The following is an 18,935-nucleotide window of genomic DNA, read 5'->3' as shown; positions in this document are numbered from 1 at the left end:
TAGAAAGATCTTATAAATAATGGAGAATGCCAAAGAGTGCCCCTGGGGCATTGATTAAGCAACCAAAACAAGTACTGGGGGCATCGGTTAGCAAGACCCATAAGTAATTACTTGCTATATAAAATAACATAGCACTTGGATGAACTATCTAATATCAGTCACCACTTGTTTAGGTCAAGGACTCAAGGTTATCAAATTTGACTGGACTGACTAGTTTGACTGATCAGACCGAGAATCAGCCGTTCTATTTGGTCCATAGGACGCAGAGAAACTGTAAAAAGAACCGCATATCTAACTCAATTCAGAAAATTTCAGAATCGATAGTTCGCCAAGTCTTAGTGCTTTGCATTGTTCCTTCATGTTGTGTAAGTACTTGTATGTTGTAGACCAAAGTTGAAGGAGCGTGTGCAGTATTGTGTAGAACGTAGGAAGTTAATAAACTTGCTGAAGTCAAAGCTCAGGTATTTGATACACATACCTTTGTGACAGTAATGATGTAGCAACGTCATTTTGATATGAAGGTGTGACTACATAATTATGTTGCATCGATACTTCAATTATGTTGCATCGATACTTCAAATTGAAGCTGTCCATAGAAACATATCTCATGTTCTCCAAAACATCTACTTCATATGTTGCTAGTGATACCCCACTTTGGACAATTAGTTAATCATTTGCTCGTGTTTGGTGGTGTGATAATGACCCTTTTCTCTACCTTTGATTGAGATGTGGTGGAAGCCTCTGTTTCCATTCACTTTCGCATACAACGGGTTGTGAACAATGGGACATATGAAGTGATAATTACGTAATTGATCCTCATCTTCATCGTTTTTAGCATGTCTGTTAAATAATAATAATTGTTTTGCAAGTTACATGTGAAAAGGGTAATAATGTAGTACAAATATGCGAAAAGTTTTTCTATTTAGTCTTGGTGAATTTCGATTAAGTTTTGGTAAATTTATGATGTAATAGTAATTAGCAGGGCCACACTTTCTTTTGGGTATGTAGAGACAATGGTAAGCACCATTGAAATTAACACACACCACAATGTAGTAATTCTAATCTAGGTTAAAATGTTGAACCTAACGGTAAGCATTACTGAAATTCACATACACCACAATATAGTGATTTTAATCTGGGTTAAAATGTTGAACCTAACAATTTCAGTATCATCACCTTCCTCATCGATTATTGATTTAGTAATAACCATTTTTTAATCTTACTTTGTGGATGCTTTCTTGTTTCTTTCTTTTTATACATGTTCTTCCTTTGAATAATATATGTCATAAGTGCTTGAATAATTTCTGAAACTCCAACATAGTTAATGTCGAATTGGGATTGTCTATCTTTAGGTTATTTACCTTTGGTGATTTTGTCTCTCTTAACTTAACTTTCTCACTCATCTAAACAATTTATTTTAATCATCAAGATATTTATAAAATACACTAAAGGCATCAAATAGTAAAGATAGAGATTTTTCCTCGTTGACGTTGGCTCCAAAAAATAATAATAATTAAAGTTTAAGCTTTTTCTTGTTGTATAGTTTGAGATAGTTGCTTGACAAAAACAAGAGAAAACATATTTACGTGATTCAAAATTTAACTTAAGACAATTTATAAAGAGTATGTGGAACAAGGAATTTACTCGAAAAATATCAGATGCATCGGGTGTATAATGTATTCCACAAATCACAGACAAGAAGGTGATTATCGAATTTTTTCGACATATGAGATTGAAAAACATGTCCTGAAATCGGTTTAACATATTAATTCAAGTCAGTTGTATCTATGGCTAGGTAGTCGGAAGACTTTATGTAACAAGGGAAATCGATAATTTAGTCGGATAAAGAGAATCAGTTGGTAACAGACGTATGTGGAAGTCTAAGATCGAAAGTATAGAGGAATTATTTGTACTTATTATCAGGTAAACTCTAAATTTCGAGGACGAAATTTCTTTAAGGGGGGTAGAGTGTAATATCCCACGTAATTTTAAATAAATTGTCGTATCAGTTACATGTGAGAACGGAAATAATTTTCAAGGATTAATTACTTGTTGAGAAATCGACGATATTTGGTAAGTTTCTCGTATTACTATTCCAACGGACATGAGAAATTAAATGGTTACGAATTAACGGAGGATAATTATGTCTTTTCCTTTGAAGGGCAATTTGGTAACTTGGACTTGAGATTTTTTTTAAGAAAGTTGGAACCACTTTCTAGTTCTTTCTACCCACTTCTTTCTTGCACTAGAAAGCAAATTCTCTCCCTCCTTTCTAAGACCAAGAAATCGGCCTCCACTTCCATGCAACTTTAGCCACCAAAATTCAACTAATCTTCCATGGAATCACTATAATTAAGCTACCAATGGGTTCTATGTGGAGTTCTAGCCAAGAGCCAAGTTTCAAAAATCTCTCTTTCCCTCCATTGCTCACAAAACCGCCCCTCCTCTTAATTCTCCATAACCTTCATTTTCATTCAAGCCTCATGGGAATTAGCTTATGAGTTTGCATTAGAGCACCAAAGAATGGATTAATCACAAGGTAAGTGGCATAATCACCTTTTCATGGGAATTTATTTAATCCAAGATTTGATATATGTTTTATGTGTAATTGGAAGAGGATTATGTGTGGTAATGGTATTTAGAAATATGGTATGAAGAATGATAATAAGCTAGGAGCATTGGTGTGAGAACTTAGAACTTAAAGTGTGCAAGTTATTCCCATAAGCTATTTCAAGTGATTATTGATTGTAACATGTTGGAATTTTGTATAATTGGTTTAGGAGGTGTTTAAACATGTTGGGATTGCTTCTGGAAAATTTGAGCAGAAATTGAATTGTTTAGAGGTCATAAGATGACAGTTAAGCTGTTTTGAGCAAAATGCCTTAAATGACTAAGTTGTGAGTTCAAACTACTGTATAAGTGGTTCATAGGGCTAATAATACATGTTGGAACTGCTGTGTTAAAGGTTGGGTCTAAATTTATGTGATAGAAGTTATAAGTTGCTAGTTAAGTCATTGAAGAATAGCTTAAGTTGAAAGTTAAGTTGTTTCAAGTATTATTTTCTGAAGAAAAGCTTATGAGAAATATTTTTAATTGACATATGAGTAATGGAAAAATGATAAGCTGTTTTAGTAATGTTAAAAGTGCTTAAATGATAATTAAGCTGTTTTAGAAGTGCTTAAATAGCCAAACGGCGAACTTCTGGTGCAGGGACCGAAATGAAATTTTTTGTGTAAGCTGGTTGATGAAGTAAGGCTATGTCACGATTGATTTGAATTGTTTTAGAAGGGGCAAGACCTATAAGCTATGGCATAAGCTATTTTGGGAAAGTGATTAAAGAGTTTTGGAGATAGCAGAGCTGCATATTTTGGGATAAGCTGCTTGCAATTTTCAGGAATGATTCACGGTGAGTTCCTTTAGTTAGAAAACTTCCCTTTGGGTAGTTAAATTATGCCTTTAGAATAATAGAATATGATTTAGTACATTAGTACATAATTTAGTGACAATATGATTAAGATTTATACCCTTGCTAGAGTACTCTAAAATAACTTTTATGTTGATAAATATGATTATGGTAATGTAGAAGTTAGAGGAAAAATATTATGATAAGTTTTACGTGAGAATGAATAAATATGCAATTTCGGCTAACGTTACGTAAAGTGAGAATTGTTTGATTTTATTACCTTATTTCGACTCTTGGCTAATATAAATTACACTTTTAAGGTAATATAATGGTTTAGCTTGGCTAAGACTCCAATTCTCATTATTGCCGAATATGTAGCCGAAATTGTATTATGCATATCCTCTAACCATACACAACCATAGTGTATATTTATTTGTGTAAAGGAATATTTAGAGTAAAATAGCCATTGAAACAAATTATTCATGGGTAGATTTCCAATCATTGGAAAGTAAAGAATTCTAAGTATGAAAGTTCGGCTTAGTTAGTCGGATTTAATTTATCAGGATATGGGGAAATTTCATAACCTTTTAGGAATGGCATATGACAACGATATGCCTAGAACCTAAATAGGTTAGTATCAGAATTAATTTCAGAATAAAGACAGAATCACTACGTCTTTATTATCAGTTTCAGGATGTTGTTATTATAAGAAAATCAGTTAAGATAAGTTATTCCTCTCTATCTCCCCGTCAGTAGTGGAGTTGAGGATTAACTCAGTTATCAGAAAATTAGTTCAAGTTACAATATTAAAACATGTTTAAAATGTGGCTTTCGCTATCCCGCCAGTTGGATACGAAAGGTTCCCGCCAGTTGGAACGGGCACTATCCGTGAGGATGACCCCACAATAATCAGAGGAGTCTGGTATCCCCGTCAGTTGGGTTCCCGCCAGTTGGAAATTAATACCGGTCAGAGTGGAATAAATTCCGGGGTTACTCCACCTGGGTTTATTCCGTAAAATCAACTCAGATAATATTGTTTGTTCAACGCTAACATTTCTAACATAATATGACAGACATTATGATTATGTTTATGATTTTGTCATTAGTATTAGAATTATATTAGTAATTCAGATAGCGATCCTAGTTATCCCCCGATCGCTCAGTTATGCATGATAAAACAGTATAAACCCGGAATGGGTTAAGTTTAGAGACAGATGGCGATCCTAGGTTCCCTGTGATTGCCTACAACCTAGGATAGGTGGAACTCACTGAGACATCCCGTCTCACCCCAATCCCTTTTATTTTATTTCAGATCAGCAGGTTGTACATGGCAAGGAGACAATACAGGAGGCTGAATGATATATTTCCACAAGCTCGTGTCGTATCAGTTCAGATTATTTATTATGGTTTCATACATGTATTCAGATAGCAAATGTACGACCATGCAGTGATGTATATATTTATTCAGTCGAAATTTTTATTATTGTAATTTTAATGTATCCAGTACTAAGTTTAACGCACATTCTAAATATTCTAGATAAGTTTAGTTTGGGCGTTACAAATTCTATTAAAAACACTTTTTTTAGAGAACCTTATTTACGAATCTTTTGCAACAAAAAATATAAGCAAAAAAACATTCGAATAATTAAAAGGTACAACTTTATTAATTTGCTTAGGACACCAAAAGTCTCGGGATTGATTCTGACTGCAAGAGTTGTGCTGATATTTTGAGCAATTTTCATGTTAGGATCAATGGTTCAAACACGCCTAATAGCGGAATAATAGCTTGGTGATGTTATTATGGATTTAATTAGTTTAATGATTGTGTTTATTTATTTTTTAGTGGAAGTGTCAACAATCAACTATGGACAGTTTGTTTAAGACTTTTAAAATGTGATTTAAAGATAAAGTTGTGATCAAATGATGCTTTAGATATTTTTGTGTGGAAAAACACAAGTTAATTCGTCTCTGAATATAATGATATAAATCACTTTTATAATTTAGTTGGAACAATTCTTAGTCAGATTTCACTTACCTCTCGTCAAATTTTGGATTACTAAAGTCAGATTTCAAAGGTCGAGAAGTCCTAGGGGAGCATGAAGCTCAGGTCGAGAATCGGCCTGCTAATCTATAAGACCTTAAAAATCACTTTGCTGTAAAATCTCAGAATCGACTGTTCACCAATTTTTAGCGGCCTGCATTGTGCCTTTGTGTTGTGTAATTACTTACGTGTTTGAAGGAGCATATGCACGAACATAGGAAGCTAAAAAACATGCCAAAGTGAAAGCTTAGGTATATGAATTCAAAGGAAGGATTAATGATTGGAAATATTGACAAGGCATTTCATTAATTACTTTTATATATATATATATATATATATATATATATATATATATATATGGGTTATGATAGAAGACACCTTTTATGAAGGTGTCTTTTAGCAAAGTTATAACTAAAAAGTGAAAATCACACCTTAAGGTGTGACTTGTTAAAAGACACCACCAAAGGGTGGCTTGTAACAAAACCCTATATATACATATATATATATATACACACACATACTTCTGAGACGGTCTAACTATGTAGTACCATCACTTAAATTTGAAGGTATGATTATCTAATTATGTAACATCGACACTTTAAAACACATCACATGTGTTTTCCGAAACATCTCCTGGATATACCCCTGGTGATGCCCCTACTTTGGACAAGTAGTTAATTATTTGCTAATGTTTGGTAGTGTGATAATGACACTTTCTGTGCCTTTGATTGAGATGTGGGAGCTTCAGCTTCCAATCACTTTCGCATTGTCAATATAATGGGCCATATAAACAGATAATTACGTAATAGATCCTTATCCATATCGTTTTTAGCATGTCTTGTAAAATAAGAATAATTGTTTTCCAAGTTACAAGTGAAGGAGGTAATAATGTAGTACAAATAGGTCTTGTTAACCTCAAAATAAAAGTTTTCCTGATAAGTCTTAGTATTTTCCATTAAGTTTTATTAAATATAAGATAAGACGATGTTTTAGTAATTAGAAGGGCCTCACTATTAGTTTTTGGTACATAGACGAAGCGGTAAGCACCACTGGAACGGACACATACGCTAAAGTTTTGAGTTCTAGTATGGGTAAATATGTCGAACATAACAATATATGGGTTGTTAGATGAATTAAGTTTTACATTCGTTAGGCCACATTATTTTTACTTCAATAAGACTAGAGTCTTGTCTTAATTTTCAATTTTCCCTACGAAGTTCACCAAATGATCAAAGATTTTGTTGAACTTCCCTCAATTGTTCTGTTATCGTTTTATACTCCACCATCATAAGTGAGTAGATCTAGAGTTTTTGTTTCCAAAATATGCCTATGAACCAATGACTTGGTCATATACAACGACTCCAACCTTGCCCACATCACCAACTCGGTTGTCTCTATCGCGACTTCTCTTAACACTTTATCTCCGAGACACAATATAATGACATTGTTGGCTTTGTCCACCATCTTAGTCTTAAGGGTGAGCCTCTGCACATTTTTTTTTTTTTTTTGGATCAAGACTGCTTGCATCTTCACTTTACACTACCTAAAATTGTTGTCTTTGATGAATTTCTTGATATCTCACTTGTTAATAATCATTATGCTCACTTAATGATTTGTTCTGATTACCTCACGATAAGCGTCAATTGTTGTGAGTATGGATAAAAATTCACACAAATATTTTGATATGTGGAGCAAAATTAATGGCAACTAAACCAAACTGGTTATACAACACACAAGCAAAAAGATAAATGAGACGAATGAAAAACACGGCCATACTTGTTTACTCGGAGATATCTCAATTTACTTTGAAATAGTTCTTCACAAAGACACATGAGAGTTACAGGAAATTAACCTTAAAATAGTTTTACAAAAACAAACCTTAATTTCTACCAATTTCCTAAATCTTTTCTCCAGTCAAAAGACAATGTACAAATATTTTTCAAACCTAAAAATTTTGCCATGCCTCCCCCAGCACAACACTCTTTCCTGACTTCTCAATTTGAAGGCGTATTCAACACCGTCCATATGAATAAATCCCTTTGAATTTTTATCTATTTGGGTCAAGAAAAGATGTGTTCATGGAATTTTATTATATATATGGTACTATCATATCATACATATATACCCTACCCAATTTGTCTACTTCCTTCATGCTCCGAAAACGAAATGTCTGCCTGCTTTCAACATAAAAGCCGCCATTAGCTTGACATATTATTTTAATTACAACCAGTTAGAATTAAAAAATAATAATATGAAATCAAATAATTTGTATAAAATAATAATAAAAATCACTTCTAGATTAAGCGACTTTCTCGGTTTCACGTTGGTATTTGACATTGTCATTTTCCTGTTTTCACTCCTTTCAGCCTCCAAATTTGACAACACCTCTCTCTCTATATCTCTTTCCTTCTAACTTCTTCGTCATTTTCCATTTCTTTTCCAAAAAAATAAAATAAAATTCTTTCTCTCTTCTATTGAATATCTGTTGCAGAGAGTTGTGAATTGTGATCATTCATGGGACAACAATCATTGATCTATAGCTTTGTGGCTCGTGGTACGGTGATTCTTGCGGAGTACAGTGACTTCACAGGAAACTTCACCACCATAGCTTTCCAGTGTCTTCAAAAACTTCCTGCTTCTAACAACAGGTTTACTTACAATTGCGATGGACATACCTTCAGCTTCCTCGTCGATAATGGATTCAGTAATAATTTTTTTTCATTTTATTTTCGCTTGTTTCTTTCTTTTCATTTACCTCTTTTTCCTTTGAATATATCATGTTCCAACCAAGTGACAATATCGATATTATTAACTAGGGTTCGAACTTAGGATATCATAGTTGTTCGTGAGTTTTATGTGGTGTTTGTTCGTTTGTTTTTTTACAAAACAAAAAATAAGGTACATAAGTGCTTGAAAATTATCTGAAAATCTAACATAATTAACGTAGGCTCCGAAAAACAAAAGTTTAAGAATCTTTCTTGTTGCAACATCTGAGATATTTACTTGGTATAGATGTTGGTTTTACCAAAACAGAAAAAAAAAACTTACAAGTCACAAAACTAAATTTATATAGGGATTTGCTAGAACACACCCACTAGTTTTTATGTGGGAGTGTTTTAGCAAGCTACACCTTAGGGTGTATTTAACTACTTTTTAGTTATAACTTGCTAAAACACACCTTCTAAAAAATAAGTGGGTGTATCCTAGCAAATGCCTATAGGAGTTGCTAACGTACACCCATTTATTTTTTAGAAGGTGTGTTTTAGCAACATTCACCTTAAGGTGTATTTAACAACTTTTTAGTTATATCTTTGCTAAAACACACCTTAATAAAAACTAGTGGGTGTATCCTAGCAAACCCCATTTATATATATATATATATATATATATATATATATATATTTTTTTTTTTTTTTTGAAAGAATATTTGTTTTTTCTTATTTTTGTCAATTTGACATTAATCATGTTACTATTTTAATTGTGATGATGAAGTGGACCGTCCACTTCTATTGTTGGATGGTGGCATTAACCGTGATGGTATTTTGAGCAGTGTATGGGTCAATGGTCCAAACTTGCCTAATATGTGGAACAATAACTAGTTGGTTTTATTATAGATTTAATTAATGTTTAATGGTTGTGTTATTTTTTTAAATGAATCAAGTGTCAACAGTTGGCTAAGGACAGCTTGTTTAAGACTTTTAAAAATAAAATGTGATTTTTGGATAAATAATAAAATAATCCAATGATGCTTTGGAGATTTTTGTGTGAAAAAACTAAGTTAATTTGTCTCTTTTTTTTGTGGTGGCCGGGGTCGAACCCCGAACCTTGCATATTTTATGCATTATTCCTATCAACTGAGCTAAGCTCACGAAAACAAGTTAATTTGTCTCTGATATAATGATGAAAATTTCTTTTTTTATCTCAATTGATAAAATCAGATTATTTCTATTTTAGAAGTTACTGATAATTTCTATTTTTATTTAAATCAAATCTCACATTTTGTTTTTTTTCAATTCTAATTATTTCCAAAGTTGAAGCTCACTAACAGAAAGTTTCTAAAAAGTCAAATTTAGTTTGTTAAAATAAAACAACGTGTAGTGATCATTCTTGCTTAAATTGCTTGTTTATCTATATTTTTTCTTTGACTCATTAATTAGATCTTCTATATTGTTTTCCTTTTTTCTGTTGAACATGTTTCATGATTAGTGGATTTTTGCAGCTTACTGTGTTGTGGCAGTGGAGTCTGTTGGTAGACAAATTCCAATAGCTTTTCTTGAACGTATTAAGGATGATTTTAATAAAAGATATGGTGGAGGAAGAGCTACAACAGCAACTGCTAAAAGTCTTAACAAAGAATTTGGGTACATAATTATGTTTATTATCTTGTTTTGCAACATATATTTACATGTTGATTACTCTATAATACTTATGATATATATGCTTTAGACCAAAGTTGAAGGAGCAGATGCAATATTGTGTGGAACATCCAGAGGAAGTTAGCAAACTTGCTAAAGTGAAAGCTCAAGTTTCTGAAGTCAAAGGAGTCATGATGGAAAATATCGACAAGGTATTGCATTAATTGCTATATATATATATTGATACACACTTGTCCAACAAAATAACACCTACATTTTAGATTGAAGAACCGAATTGGTATCTACATGTTATTGATATATCATTGTTGTCAAAATCCCGACATAAATCTTAAAATCTAGAATTTAACGACTTTTTTCATCTTGAACGATTCAAATTCATAGCAGTATAAAAAAAACAGGCAAAATCTTAGTAAAACTGCATAAAAATCCATGCAAAATCGTAGGATTTTGAAGGATTCTGTTCATTTTTATGATACGAGTCAATTTTAACTCGGTTCATCAATTGACCTGATTTGTACCTGTGATCCTGTTCTATAAATACATAAAAGACAATTTTTTTTTATTCTTTCACACCACACGGTCTCTGCACAAGAGATTGACGAAGGCGAACGTGTTGATATGATGGAGCATAATCCATATAATTGATGATTTCTTTGTGATTTGCACCGAGACTTTGCTTTAAGTATTTTGTTAAGCATATAGTCTTTTGCGTTGAAACTTAATGGTCACTTACTCACTTATGATCAAGGTTATCAAAATCGGGACTTTACTTCAAGTCGAAAGGGAGTAGCAAAATCGGGACTCGTAAAATCGCAATCAAAATCGAAGGATTTTACACAAGGACTTTTGTAGAATCGATGTAGGATAGCAAAGTCAGGACTCGTAAAATCGCAGTAAAAATTGAGGATTCTACCAAAACAAAAATAATGTTAAATATATGTTATAAATTGCATATTCTATGTCAGCCTTTCGGTATGAATACATTTAAAACACGTTGCTTTTTAGATGATCCCTCTAGAAGAGGAGTATTAGAACAATCTGCTTTTTTCTAGTTACTTCGTTCTCTATTTCTATTTGAGAGAATCTTTAGGAAAAGAATAAAATTTCCGTCGAGCTTAATAAATATGTTGATGTTTCTAGTAAACTAAAAAAATCGTTTAATAGCTATTTTGCTTCAATTTCTCCTATACAAAACAAATAATAAAAAAAATGGAAGATTTAGTTACGATTGGAAACAAATTTTCTATATCATTCTCCCTGGATCCTTTACTCATATTCAAAAATTTGGATTCGGGATCCAATTGCAAAAACTTATGTTTCATAATTTTAGAATCAATTCTAATCTAAATTGTATACAAATTACGATAATGTATGACTAAAGTTCAAAGTCCACAAAATACATATACATAAATGTAGGGGAAGTGAAGGAATGAAATTTTTTGGCCTTTTGGGTATTTATAGAACGGGTCATGGATTCAAATCGGGTCAATTTACGAACCAGGTCAAAAACTGACCCTTATCAAAAAAATGAACAAAATCCTTCAAAATCCATCAAAATCCTGCGATTTTGAATGGATTTCACGATTTCGTGCGATTTTGTGTGATTTTGATAGGATTTTGCCTGTTTTTGGGACTTTGCTATGGATTTGAGTCGTTGAAGCTACGCAAAGTCGCAAAAACCAGGATTTTGAGACTTAAGTCGGGTTTTTGATAACAATGCTTATGATTAAGTATTTCGTCTCAGTTGTTTAACATTATTATGGCTACTAAAGAATATCTGGCATCTAGGCTTGAGTATTTTGTGGACTTAAAACTTTAAACCATTTATGACTATGTGGACTTAAAACTTTAAACCATTTATGGCTACTAAACAATTTTGCTTGCGATTTTACGATTTTCGATTTTGCTATCCTATATCAATTCTACAAAAATAGTTGAGTAAAATCCTTCGATTTTGATTGCGATTTTACGTTTCTCGATTTTGTTATTTCCTTCCGACCTGAAGCTAATTCCCGATTTTGAAAAGCTACTGTCCTGTGTCCGTGTATGTTTAGGTGCTTTGCTTCATAGCTATCCAATTGTCTCTAGAATTTCATTTAATATCATGTGGCAAGTCATAATATTATTATATGTTATTTGCAGGTTATTGACAGGGGAGAGAAGATTGAGGTTTTGGTGGATAAAACTGAGAACCTTCGCTCTCAGGTTAGATGCTTAATTTTATTTTGTTTTCAGTCACAAATGAGCCAAACCAACAGTTTTATTTATGTAAATTGAAATAGGAGATGAGTATGGACAGAAATTGTATTTAGATATATATTGCATGCATATAATAGTTAGTTCTGGAGTTGAACTCGAATGACGTCCTTGTTTGATTCAAGTGTGAGTGGTTAGTTTATATCGACTATGAATATAGTCAATGTTATATATAAGACATGTGATCCATATCCCAATGTTTTAAAGTATTGGATGGAGTTATGGTGTCTAAATCTCTTGGTCGTCCTGAATCATCGGGTTAGTCCCAAATTCTCACATCTAATTTTCTTGTTGATGCCTTAGGGTTCACTGGTTCAAGCGTAGATTCTTTTGTTTATGATTGATTCTTTTCTTTTTTTGATAAAAAATACTTTGTTGTTAGATCAGATGCAACCAAATCCAATAAATCCAGTTAAATAAAATCTTGAAACTCTAGCACTATCGGGTTGATTTGTTACCAGTTATTTATTATCTAGGCTAAAACTTTGCATGATGCTACTTAATTTGTCCATTAATTATGAATATTGTATGAGGATTGTGAATTATTGGAATGTCAATTGAAATGGTATTCATTTGCAGGCACAAGATTTCAGGCAGCAGGGAACCCAATTGAGAAGAAAGATGTGGTATCAAAACATGAAGATCAAGCTCATAGTCCTTGCTATCATAATTGCATTGATTCTCATTATTGTTCTTTCTGTGTGCCATGGCTTCAGTTGTTAACTTATTCTCATTTTTCCTAGAATTGTCACTACATTTTGGATTGTTTTGTAATATAATAGTTTCATACAATGAACTTTATGATTTATTTATTAGACATTCAATGGCTTCATGTAAAAAAAGGTGTGGTAGGATGCAAAATGTTTTCATTTTTATTGTTCCTATTCCTACTCTATAAACTCTGTTTTTTCATTTATGGAATTGTGTATAACAAGCATGCTGAATATTATTTTGTTGTAGAATTAATCGGCACTCTTTATAATGCATGCAGGGATTGTTTGTGTTTTGGCACCTAGTGTTTTTAACTTAAACAAGCTCAAGGCATTTCATTCATTATAATTTAAGAGATAAAATTGAAAATGTAATCAAAAGTAAAGTGAAATAAGTTCTGAAATTTAATTATGAAAATAAAAAAATAGAATAAAATTTGAATGTTTTTAAAAAATCTGGGGTGTTTTTTTCGAAATTTTAAAAATTAGAGAAAAAATTTGGATTTTTTTTAAAATTAAGAAGATATTTAAATGTTTTGAAATTTAATTATCAAAATAAAAATATAGAAAAAAAAATCTGTTTTTTTTTTTAAAATTTAGAAGATATTTACCACGTCATCAAATATATCCAGTCAGATGCAGACTGTTGGCTGTGTGAGGTGGGGGGGGGGGTAAACCAAAGAATCTTTATTTTAAAAGGGGGAATCTCCAAAAAATTTGGTAGACTTGCAAACGTAGGTCTACCACATTTCAACGTGCAACCAAACGGCCACCATGTCCAAACACAATCACTTTACCTTCAATTCACTTTTAATCATAATCAATCCACTAAAACTCAACTATTGTCAATGCATAAATAAACATACACAAAGTTTCGTCTTATAACCTCGACCAATCAAATCCTCTACAAAATGGTCATTAGTATCATTTTAATAAACAATAATCTTTCCCTTCCTCAATATTTTTTTTTCAACAAATTAACACCCTTTAAACTTTCATAAACAAAATTGGTGATTCACCATTTCTCAGAAACAATTATGAATCCTTTAAGTAAATTAAACAAGTAAAATATGTGAAACAGAAAAAGTGAGTTGAACAATACAATATCACAAATAATCATCTTAAAAATCCCAGACTATTTTAACAAACTATAGACAAAGTAAAATGTAAAGACAGGTTCTGGTTCATTAGAAACACGCTTGAAATGGGACACGCAATCAACATAAGTTTCAATCTGCCAACAAAAATGAACAAAGTAGATTATTATGGATGATGAACAACAACATAAAAAACTTTATAATTATAAAAGAAATAGGAGAAATTTAAGAGAACTTACACTGATTATGTTTGTGTAGGGGCTTTAACTTGAGTAGTTAGTTACAATCCTTCTATCATTCTCGAAAAAAGGACAACTCAGCAGCCTAAGAAATAAGTGACAAAACAAGTGTCAAAAGCTAAAAATAAGTATTGATATGATAGTATTAATATATTCAAAACATATTATTATTTACCTTATTGATCTTTCACCTTCGGGCAATCTGTAATATCAAAAACTTGCAGTGATTTTACCCATTCAGGTATAGAGGTAAGATTCTCACATTTTTTGATTCTTAGAGTCTGTAAAGTGGTAATGTGCTGAAGCCCCTCAGGTAAATATTTCATTTTTGGGATATATTCGAAAGTCAACGCTTTGAGATTCGTGAGTTCTTTCCATTTCATGCTGTAACAACCATCTTCATCATTGCATGGATCAAACTCCTCACAACTTCTGATATGCAATTCACACAGTGTACTTAGATGTTGAAAGACTCCACAGAGAGATTTCAAATTGAATATGTGAGTTATCCTAAGATCCTCTACTTTGGAATGATTGACTGCTTGCTGTAATATCTTCTCTGTGACCATCATAAGAGTTACTTTCCTGACATGTTTGTGTTGTGGAATTGAAACTAGATTATAACAATCATCAATCGATAAGGTTTCAAGACTCTCAAACTGATGACAACAACCCCTTGAGATTTCTTCTTCGCTACAGTTACACCATCCTTTCAGATTATTTAACCCAATAAGATCTATTTCTGTGAGTGTCGCACAACATGATGATGAGTTATCACTATTGTTATCATTGACTATGTACTCCAGGCGAGGCAATTTATACATGCTGAGGCGTTTGAGATGCAATAGTGAGAGTTTGAAATATTGTAATCTTGTGCAATTGGATAACTCCAATTCAACCAAATTTGTAAATAAATTGGCCGAACTAGATAATGTCACACCACCAAATCCATTTATTTCTAAATCCTTGATATTGGAGTCCAGAACTATGTCATGTAGAATTATATCATCCTTTTCAAACTCATTGCCATCACCAACAGTATGTCCATTCCATTCCAATGATAACCGATCAAGATGTGACATCCCTATTAAATTCATATGCTTAGCTTCTGTTGGACAATGTCTCAAATATTCCAAGCCATTTATCACGAGTTGTCCCCTCAAATTATGTAATCCTCCTAGCTCACTAGTTTTAGCACTATCTTTAGAAGTCGTATCTAACACAAAGTGTGTCAGTGTTTGAAGATTAGTCATCTTTCCTATTCCAAGTGGCATAGAAGTTAATTTATCACAATCGTCCAACTCAAGATGTCGAAGACTTACCAACTTCCAAAGATCTTTGGGCAACTCTCTCAATTCAGAACACCTATTGAGTAAAAGAGTCTCCAAGTTAATTAATTCAGTTATAGACCTTGGGAGCTCTTCAACCTTGTAACAATGAGAAAGATCAAGATATCTTAGATGTTTCATTCTACCAATACTAGCTGGAATCTTCCCTGACCCTATGTAGTTAAGATTCAGCACACGGAATTGTCTAGAACTTGACAGGATGGAATTACAAACAGACACTTCCAGTGAACCTGTATAATAACTTTTTCCATTCCAATCTTTTGGTAATAGAAATGTCCTTAATTTGTGAGCATTGAGAAGAGAAGTTGGAACTTTCCAGGAAGAATCCAATTCAAAGCCAAAAGAGACATGACAAATTTGTTTGTTGATATGCTGCTCCTTTTTATTAACTAAAAGATAGTCATTTCTTGAAACAGAAGTTGCAAGATCATGCACAATATCATGCATTTGGAAGGTCACCATGTCGCGAATGTAAGAATGAAAAGAGACATTTTGAAAGAAAGATTTATGAACTAAATCCATGAAGTACTTATCACCAATATCTTCTAAACTTGTACTTTCATCTGATGACTGAACAAACCCTTGTGCAATCCAAAGTTGAATCACTGTTGTTTTATCAATTGAATAGTCTTTTGGAAACAATGAACAAAAAGCAAAGCACCTTTTCAAATGAAATGGTAGATGATCATAACTTAGTTTGATAAGCTGTAAAATTTTATTATCACCTTGTTCATCAACTTTCATAAGATCTTTGTTCTTGAATGTTGACCAATCCTCCTTCTCCATGGAATACATTAAGCTTCCAATGCTTCTAATGACAAGAGGAACCCCTGAACACTTTTTCACAATTTCCTTGCCAATTGACACCAATTCCTCATTCTCTAGTTCCCTCTCATTCTCAAAAGCTAGTTGACTAAATAAGCTCCAAGATTGTTTTTCATCGAGATCCTTTAAACGGAAGATAAAAGATTTACCACTTGCCTTGGCAACCTTCTCACTTCTTGTGGTGATAATTATTTTACTTCCTTTTGCTCCGCCTTTCAGCAGTGTCATCAATTGAAGCCAAAGATCACGATCCTCGTTCCAATTGTCATCCAAGACAAGCAAATATCTTCTTCCTTCAACTTTTTCACGAAGCTCCAATTGCACTTTATCTATCTCGACATTATTTTTAGATTCTATGATCTTTGCGGCAATACCTTTTACATCAAAATCATCAGAAACACAAACCCATTTTTTCAACTCAAAATGTTGTTGCACTTCTCTGTCACCGTATACAAGTTGAGTAAGGGCAGTCTTTCCAAGTCCTCCAATTCCAATTATAGATATAATTGAAACATTCTCTTTTACATCGTTGCTAGTGTTAAACAACAACTCTATCAAATCTTTCTTCTCCTTATCTCTTCCAATAACTTCTTCCTCACGAATAAAGGAGTGAGTTTCTCTTTGTTTCAAAACTCGTTGCTCAGGAGTGCGATTTGTAAAATTAAAACTTCTCTTACCAACATTAAGGACCTCAATTCTCTTACTAAGTTCCTTAAGTTTCTGAACCATTTTGTAAGAAAAGAGAAGCTGGTTGGATGATGAGAAGAAGATGTGAAACCTTTTAGCCTTCTTGTTACTGGTCATCACTTGTCGCCTCAAGTCTTCAGTGTTGAAGTCATCGAGCAAGTCATCGGCATCATCAAGAGCATCTTTGAGCTTTTCCAGCCAGAGTTGAATTTGATGGTTGTTGGTGCCCTGCTGCTCCTCTGCATCCAAAACCACAGCCTTGATCTCGGACATATTGTCCACCAGCTTGTCAAGATCATCTCTCATGTTCCAGCCTTCAACAACCGTGGAGCCCAGCTTCCCGATCAGCTTCTCAATCATGTTAAACAGAAGTCCTTCAGCCATTTTTCTCACAAGTGGATAAGGAGCACAAGCTTTCGATAGATTGAATTCACACAGTACAATTTGTGAGAGTGTCGTTAAAGAAATATGGTATAGTTTACAAAGTGTCTGATTTTTTTAAAGCAATAATTGTTTGGGAAGAAATAAGGGAGATTGAATGCAAACAGGATGCGAATGGCATACGCGTGCTTCGTCGTCGGTGTTGACTTTTGAATGAACGTGTTAAGTTTGAGATATGTGACACGCGTAAAACTTTGATAGGAGAACATTGGGTATAGAAAAGCATGTAAGTTTTGTCCTTTGTGTATTGGGAGAACTATAAACAAACGCCCGTGACGTTGTAGCTGTAAAGTTTATCAAACAGAGGGAGTATCATTTTCCATTTATAATTTTTAATTTTGATAAATAATAACGATGAAGCAGAATAAGCACTAAAAAAAGACAATAATAGCAATAATTGATAGACACGCTGTTTTTGTAGAATTGGTCAAAAAAGATTTTTTGTTTCGAAGGAATTGGTCAAAAAAGATGTCGTCAGGCCATAGCAGTGAAATCCAAATACTTTATAAGTCACTATTATCAACAAAAATCTACCCATTCAATTAATGATATAGATGATCTTTATTATAGACCAAATACATCATTAAATGAATGAATCTAAAAAGTTATTTTTGCTTATAACTTGTAATTAAAGGGTAGTGCTGTCAATTCCAAAAAAAAAAATTCAGAACAAAAAACAATACCACCGTAATAGTCGGATCTGTTACGTGTTTTGCGGTGAACATTGAATTTTTTAAATGTTCTTTGGTGCAACAAAATATTTAATTAAATACACCATTTGCTAATTAATACTTTGATTAATGTATTATTTTTTTAACGTCAGAGTCATAGTAGTGTATTATGTACATGTATATTAAAAAAGCTTCGGTTGATATTTTATTTGTTTTTGCCACAAAATATTCAATCTAATTTTTTGCACAAGTTGGTGTCTTATTTGATAAAAAAGCAAAAAAAGTTGGTGTCTTTGAGGGACCTGGATCCCTGCTGTAACTGCTTCACGCAGTTTCACGCAGTGGTCGATCTCAGCCATTGAACACTGATCCAACGGTTACAATAGTTCTGTCAGTTTTCACACACTTTGATCTCAGCCACTAGAATTTGATCGGATGGTTGGCATGACTTACAGCACCTGCTGTTACAGCAGGAAATCTGCATCCGTCTTTGAGTATATATACAGGCCACAAAGCAAGCAGCGTAGAAATAGGAGTCAGTTACTTGTGTTTTTTTGTTTTTAAATTGAAATTGGCAAAAATATCCTTTTATTTTAAGTGATATACAATAGTTGAATGTGGTTTTTTAGTCAAAAGTAAGTGGGTGTAGCTTGCTAACTTGCATCTCAGACTTTGTTTGAGAGTTTGGAGGGGAGGGGAGGGAAAGACTTTGGGGGGAGACGAATATAGGGGAAAATTGAGAAATTTTTCACATTTTTTGAAAGAGTAATTTTTTTAGAGGGTGATAAATTAATGCTTATGATTAATATATATTTATAATTTTAAAAATATTATAACAAC

The 18,935-nt window shown here is 32.8% G+C and overlaps 2 protein-coding genes and 1 long non-coding RNA gene across 4 annotated transcripts; 2 read left to right on the top strand and 1 right to left on the bottom strand.

The window, feature by feature from the left end:
• Positions 1-2,026: 2,026 nt before the first annotated feature.
• Positions 2,027-4,949, top strand: LOC146926954 (uncharacterized). Of its 2 annotated transcripts, XR_015005559.1 has the most exons (3): positions 2,027-2,539; positions 3,211-3,406; positions 4,716-4,949. It is a non-coding gene; the product is annotated as an uncharacterized LOC146926954 (long non-coding RNA). The 2 variants fall into 2 exon arrangements; XR_015005558.1 differs by lacking the exon at positions 2,027-2,539 and having other exon boundaries at positions 2,546-3,406.
• A 2,411-nt stretch (positions 4,950-7,360) lies between these two features.
• Positions 7,361-13,039, top strand: LOC146926953 (vesicle-associated membrane protein 722-like). Its single transcript, XM_085700381.1, has 5 exons — positions 7,361-8,148; positions 9,664-9,805; positions 9,891-10,011; positions 11,963-12,025; positions 12,656-13,039. Exons 1-5 carry the CDS (start codon positions 7,959-7,961, stop codon positions 12,797-12,799), a joined length of 660 nt encoding a protein of 219 aa, XP_085556507.1. The 5' UTR covers positions 7,361-7,958; the 3' UTR covers positions 12,800-13,039.
• A 740-nt stretch (positions 13,040-13,779) lies between these two features.
• Positions 13,780-17,678, bottom strand: LOC146926952 (putative disease resistance protein RGA1). Its single transcript, XM_085700380.1, has 3 exons — positions 14,298-17,678; positions 14,123-14,207; positions 13,780-14,020 (listed from the first exon to the last, which is right to left on the bottom strand). The coding sequence occupies exon 1, from the start codon at positions 17,365-17,367 to the stop codon at positions 14,299-14,301; it is 3,069 nt and encodes a 1,022-aa protein (XP_085556506.1). The 5' UTR covers positions 17,368-17,678; the 3' UTR covers positions 13,780-14,020; positions 14,123-14,207; position 14,298.
• Positions 17,679-18,935: the final 1,257 nt, after the last annotated feature.

This window comes from Medicago sativa, chromosome 4, assembly GCF_051527215.1.
Source record: "Medicago sativa cultivar Bolivia chromosome 4, Bolivia_mono, whole genome shotgun sequence".
NCBI classification, from domain to species: domain Eukaryota; kingdom Viridiplantae; phylum Streptophyta; class Magnoliopsida; order Fabales; family Fabaceae; genus Medicago; species Medicago sativa.
The sequence above is the reverse complement of the archived record's forward strand: the minus strand, read 5'-3'. Positions and strand labels throughout refer to the sequence as shown.

What these genes read in the sequence shown, in the direction of transcription:
- LOC146926953 (XM_085700381.1), top strand. Translation starts at nt 7,959, where the DNA reads ATGGGACAACAATCATTGATCTATAGCTTTGTGGCTCGTGGTACGGTG. An exon ending in TGATGGAAAATATCGACAAG is followed by an intron (nt 10,012 to 11,962) that starts GTATTGCATTAA and finishes TGTTATTTGCAG; the next exon opens with GTTATTGACAGGGGAGAGAA. An exon ending in CTGAGAACCTTCGCTCTCAG is followed by an intron (nt 12,026 to 12,655) that starts GTTAGATGCTTA and finishes ATTCATTTGCAG; the next exon opens with GCACAAGATTTCAGGCAGCA.
- LOC146926952 (XM_085700380.1), bottom strand. Translation starts at nt 17,367, where the DNA reads ATGGCTGAAGGACTTCTGTTTAACATGATTGAGAAGCTGATCGGGAAG.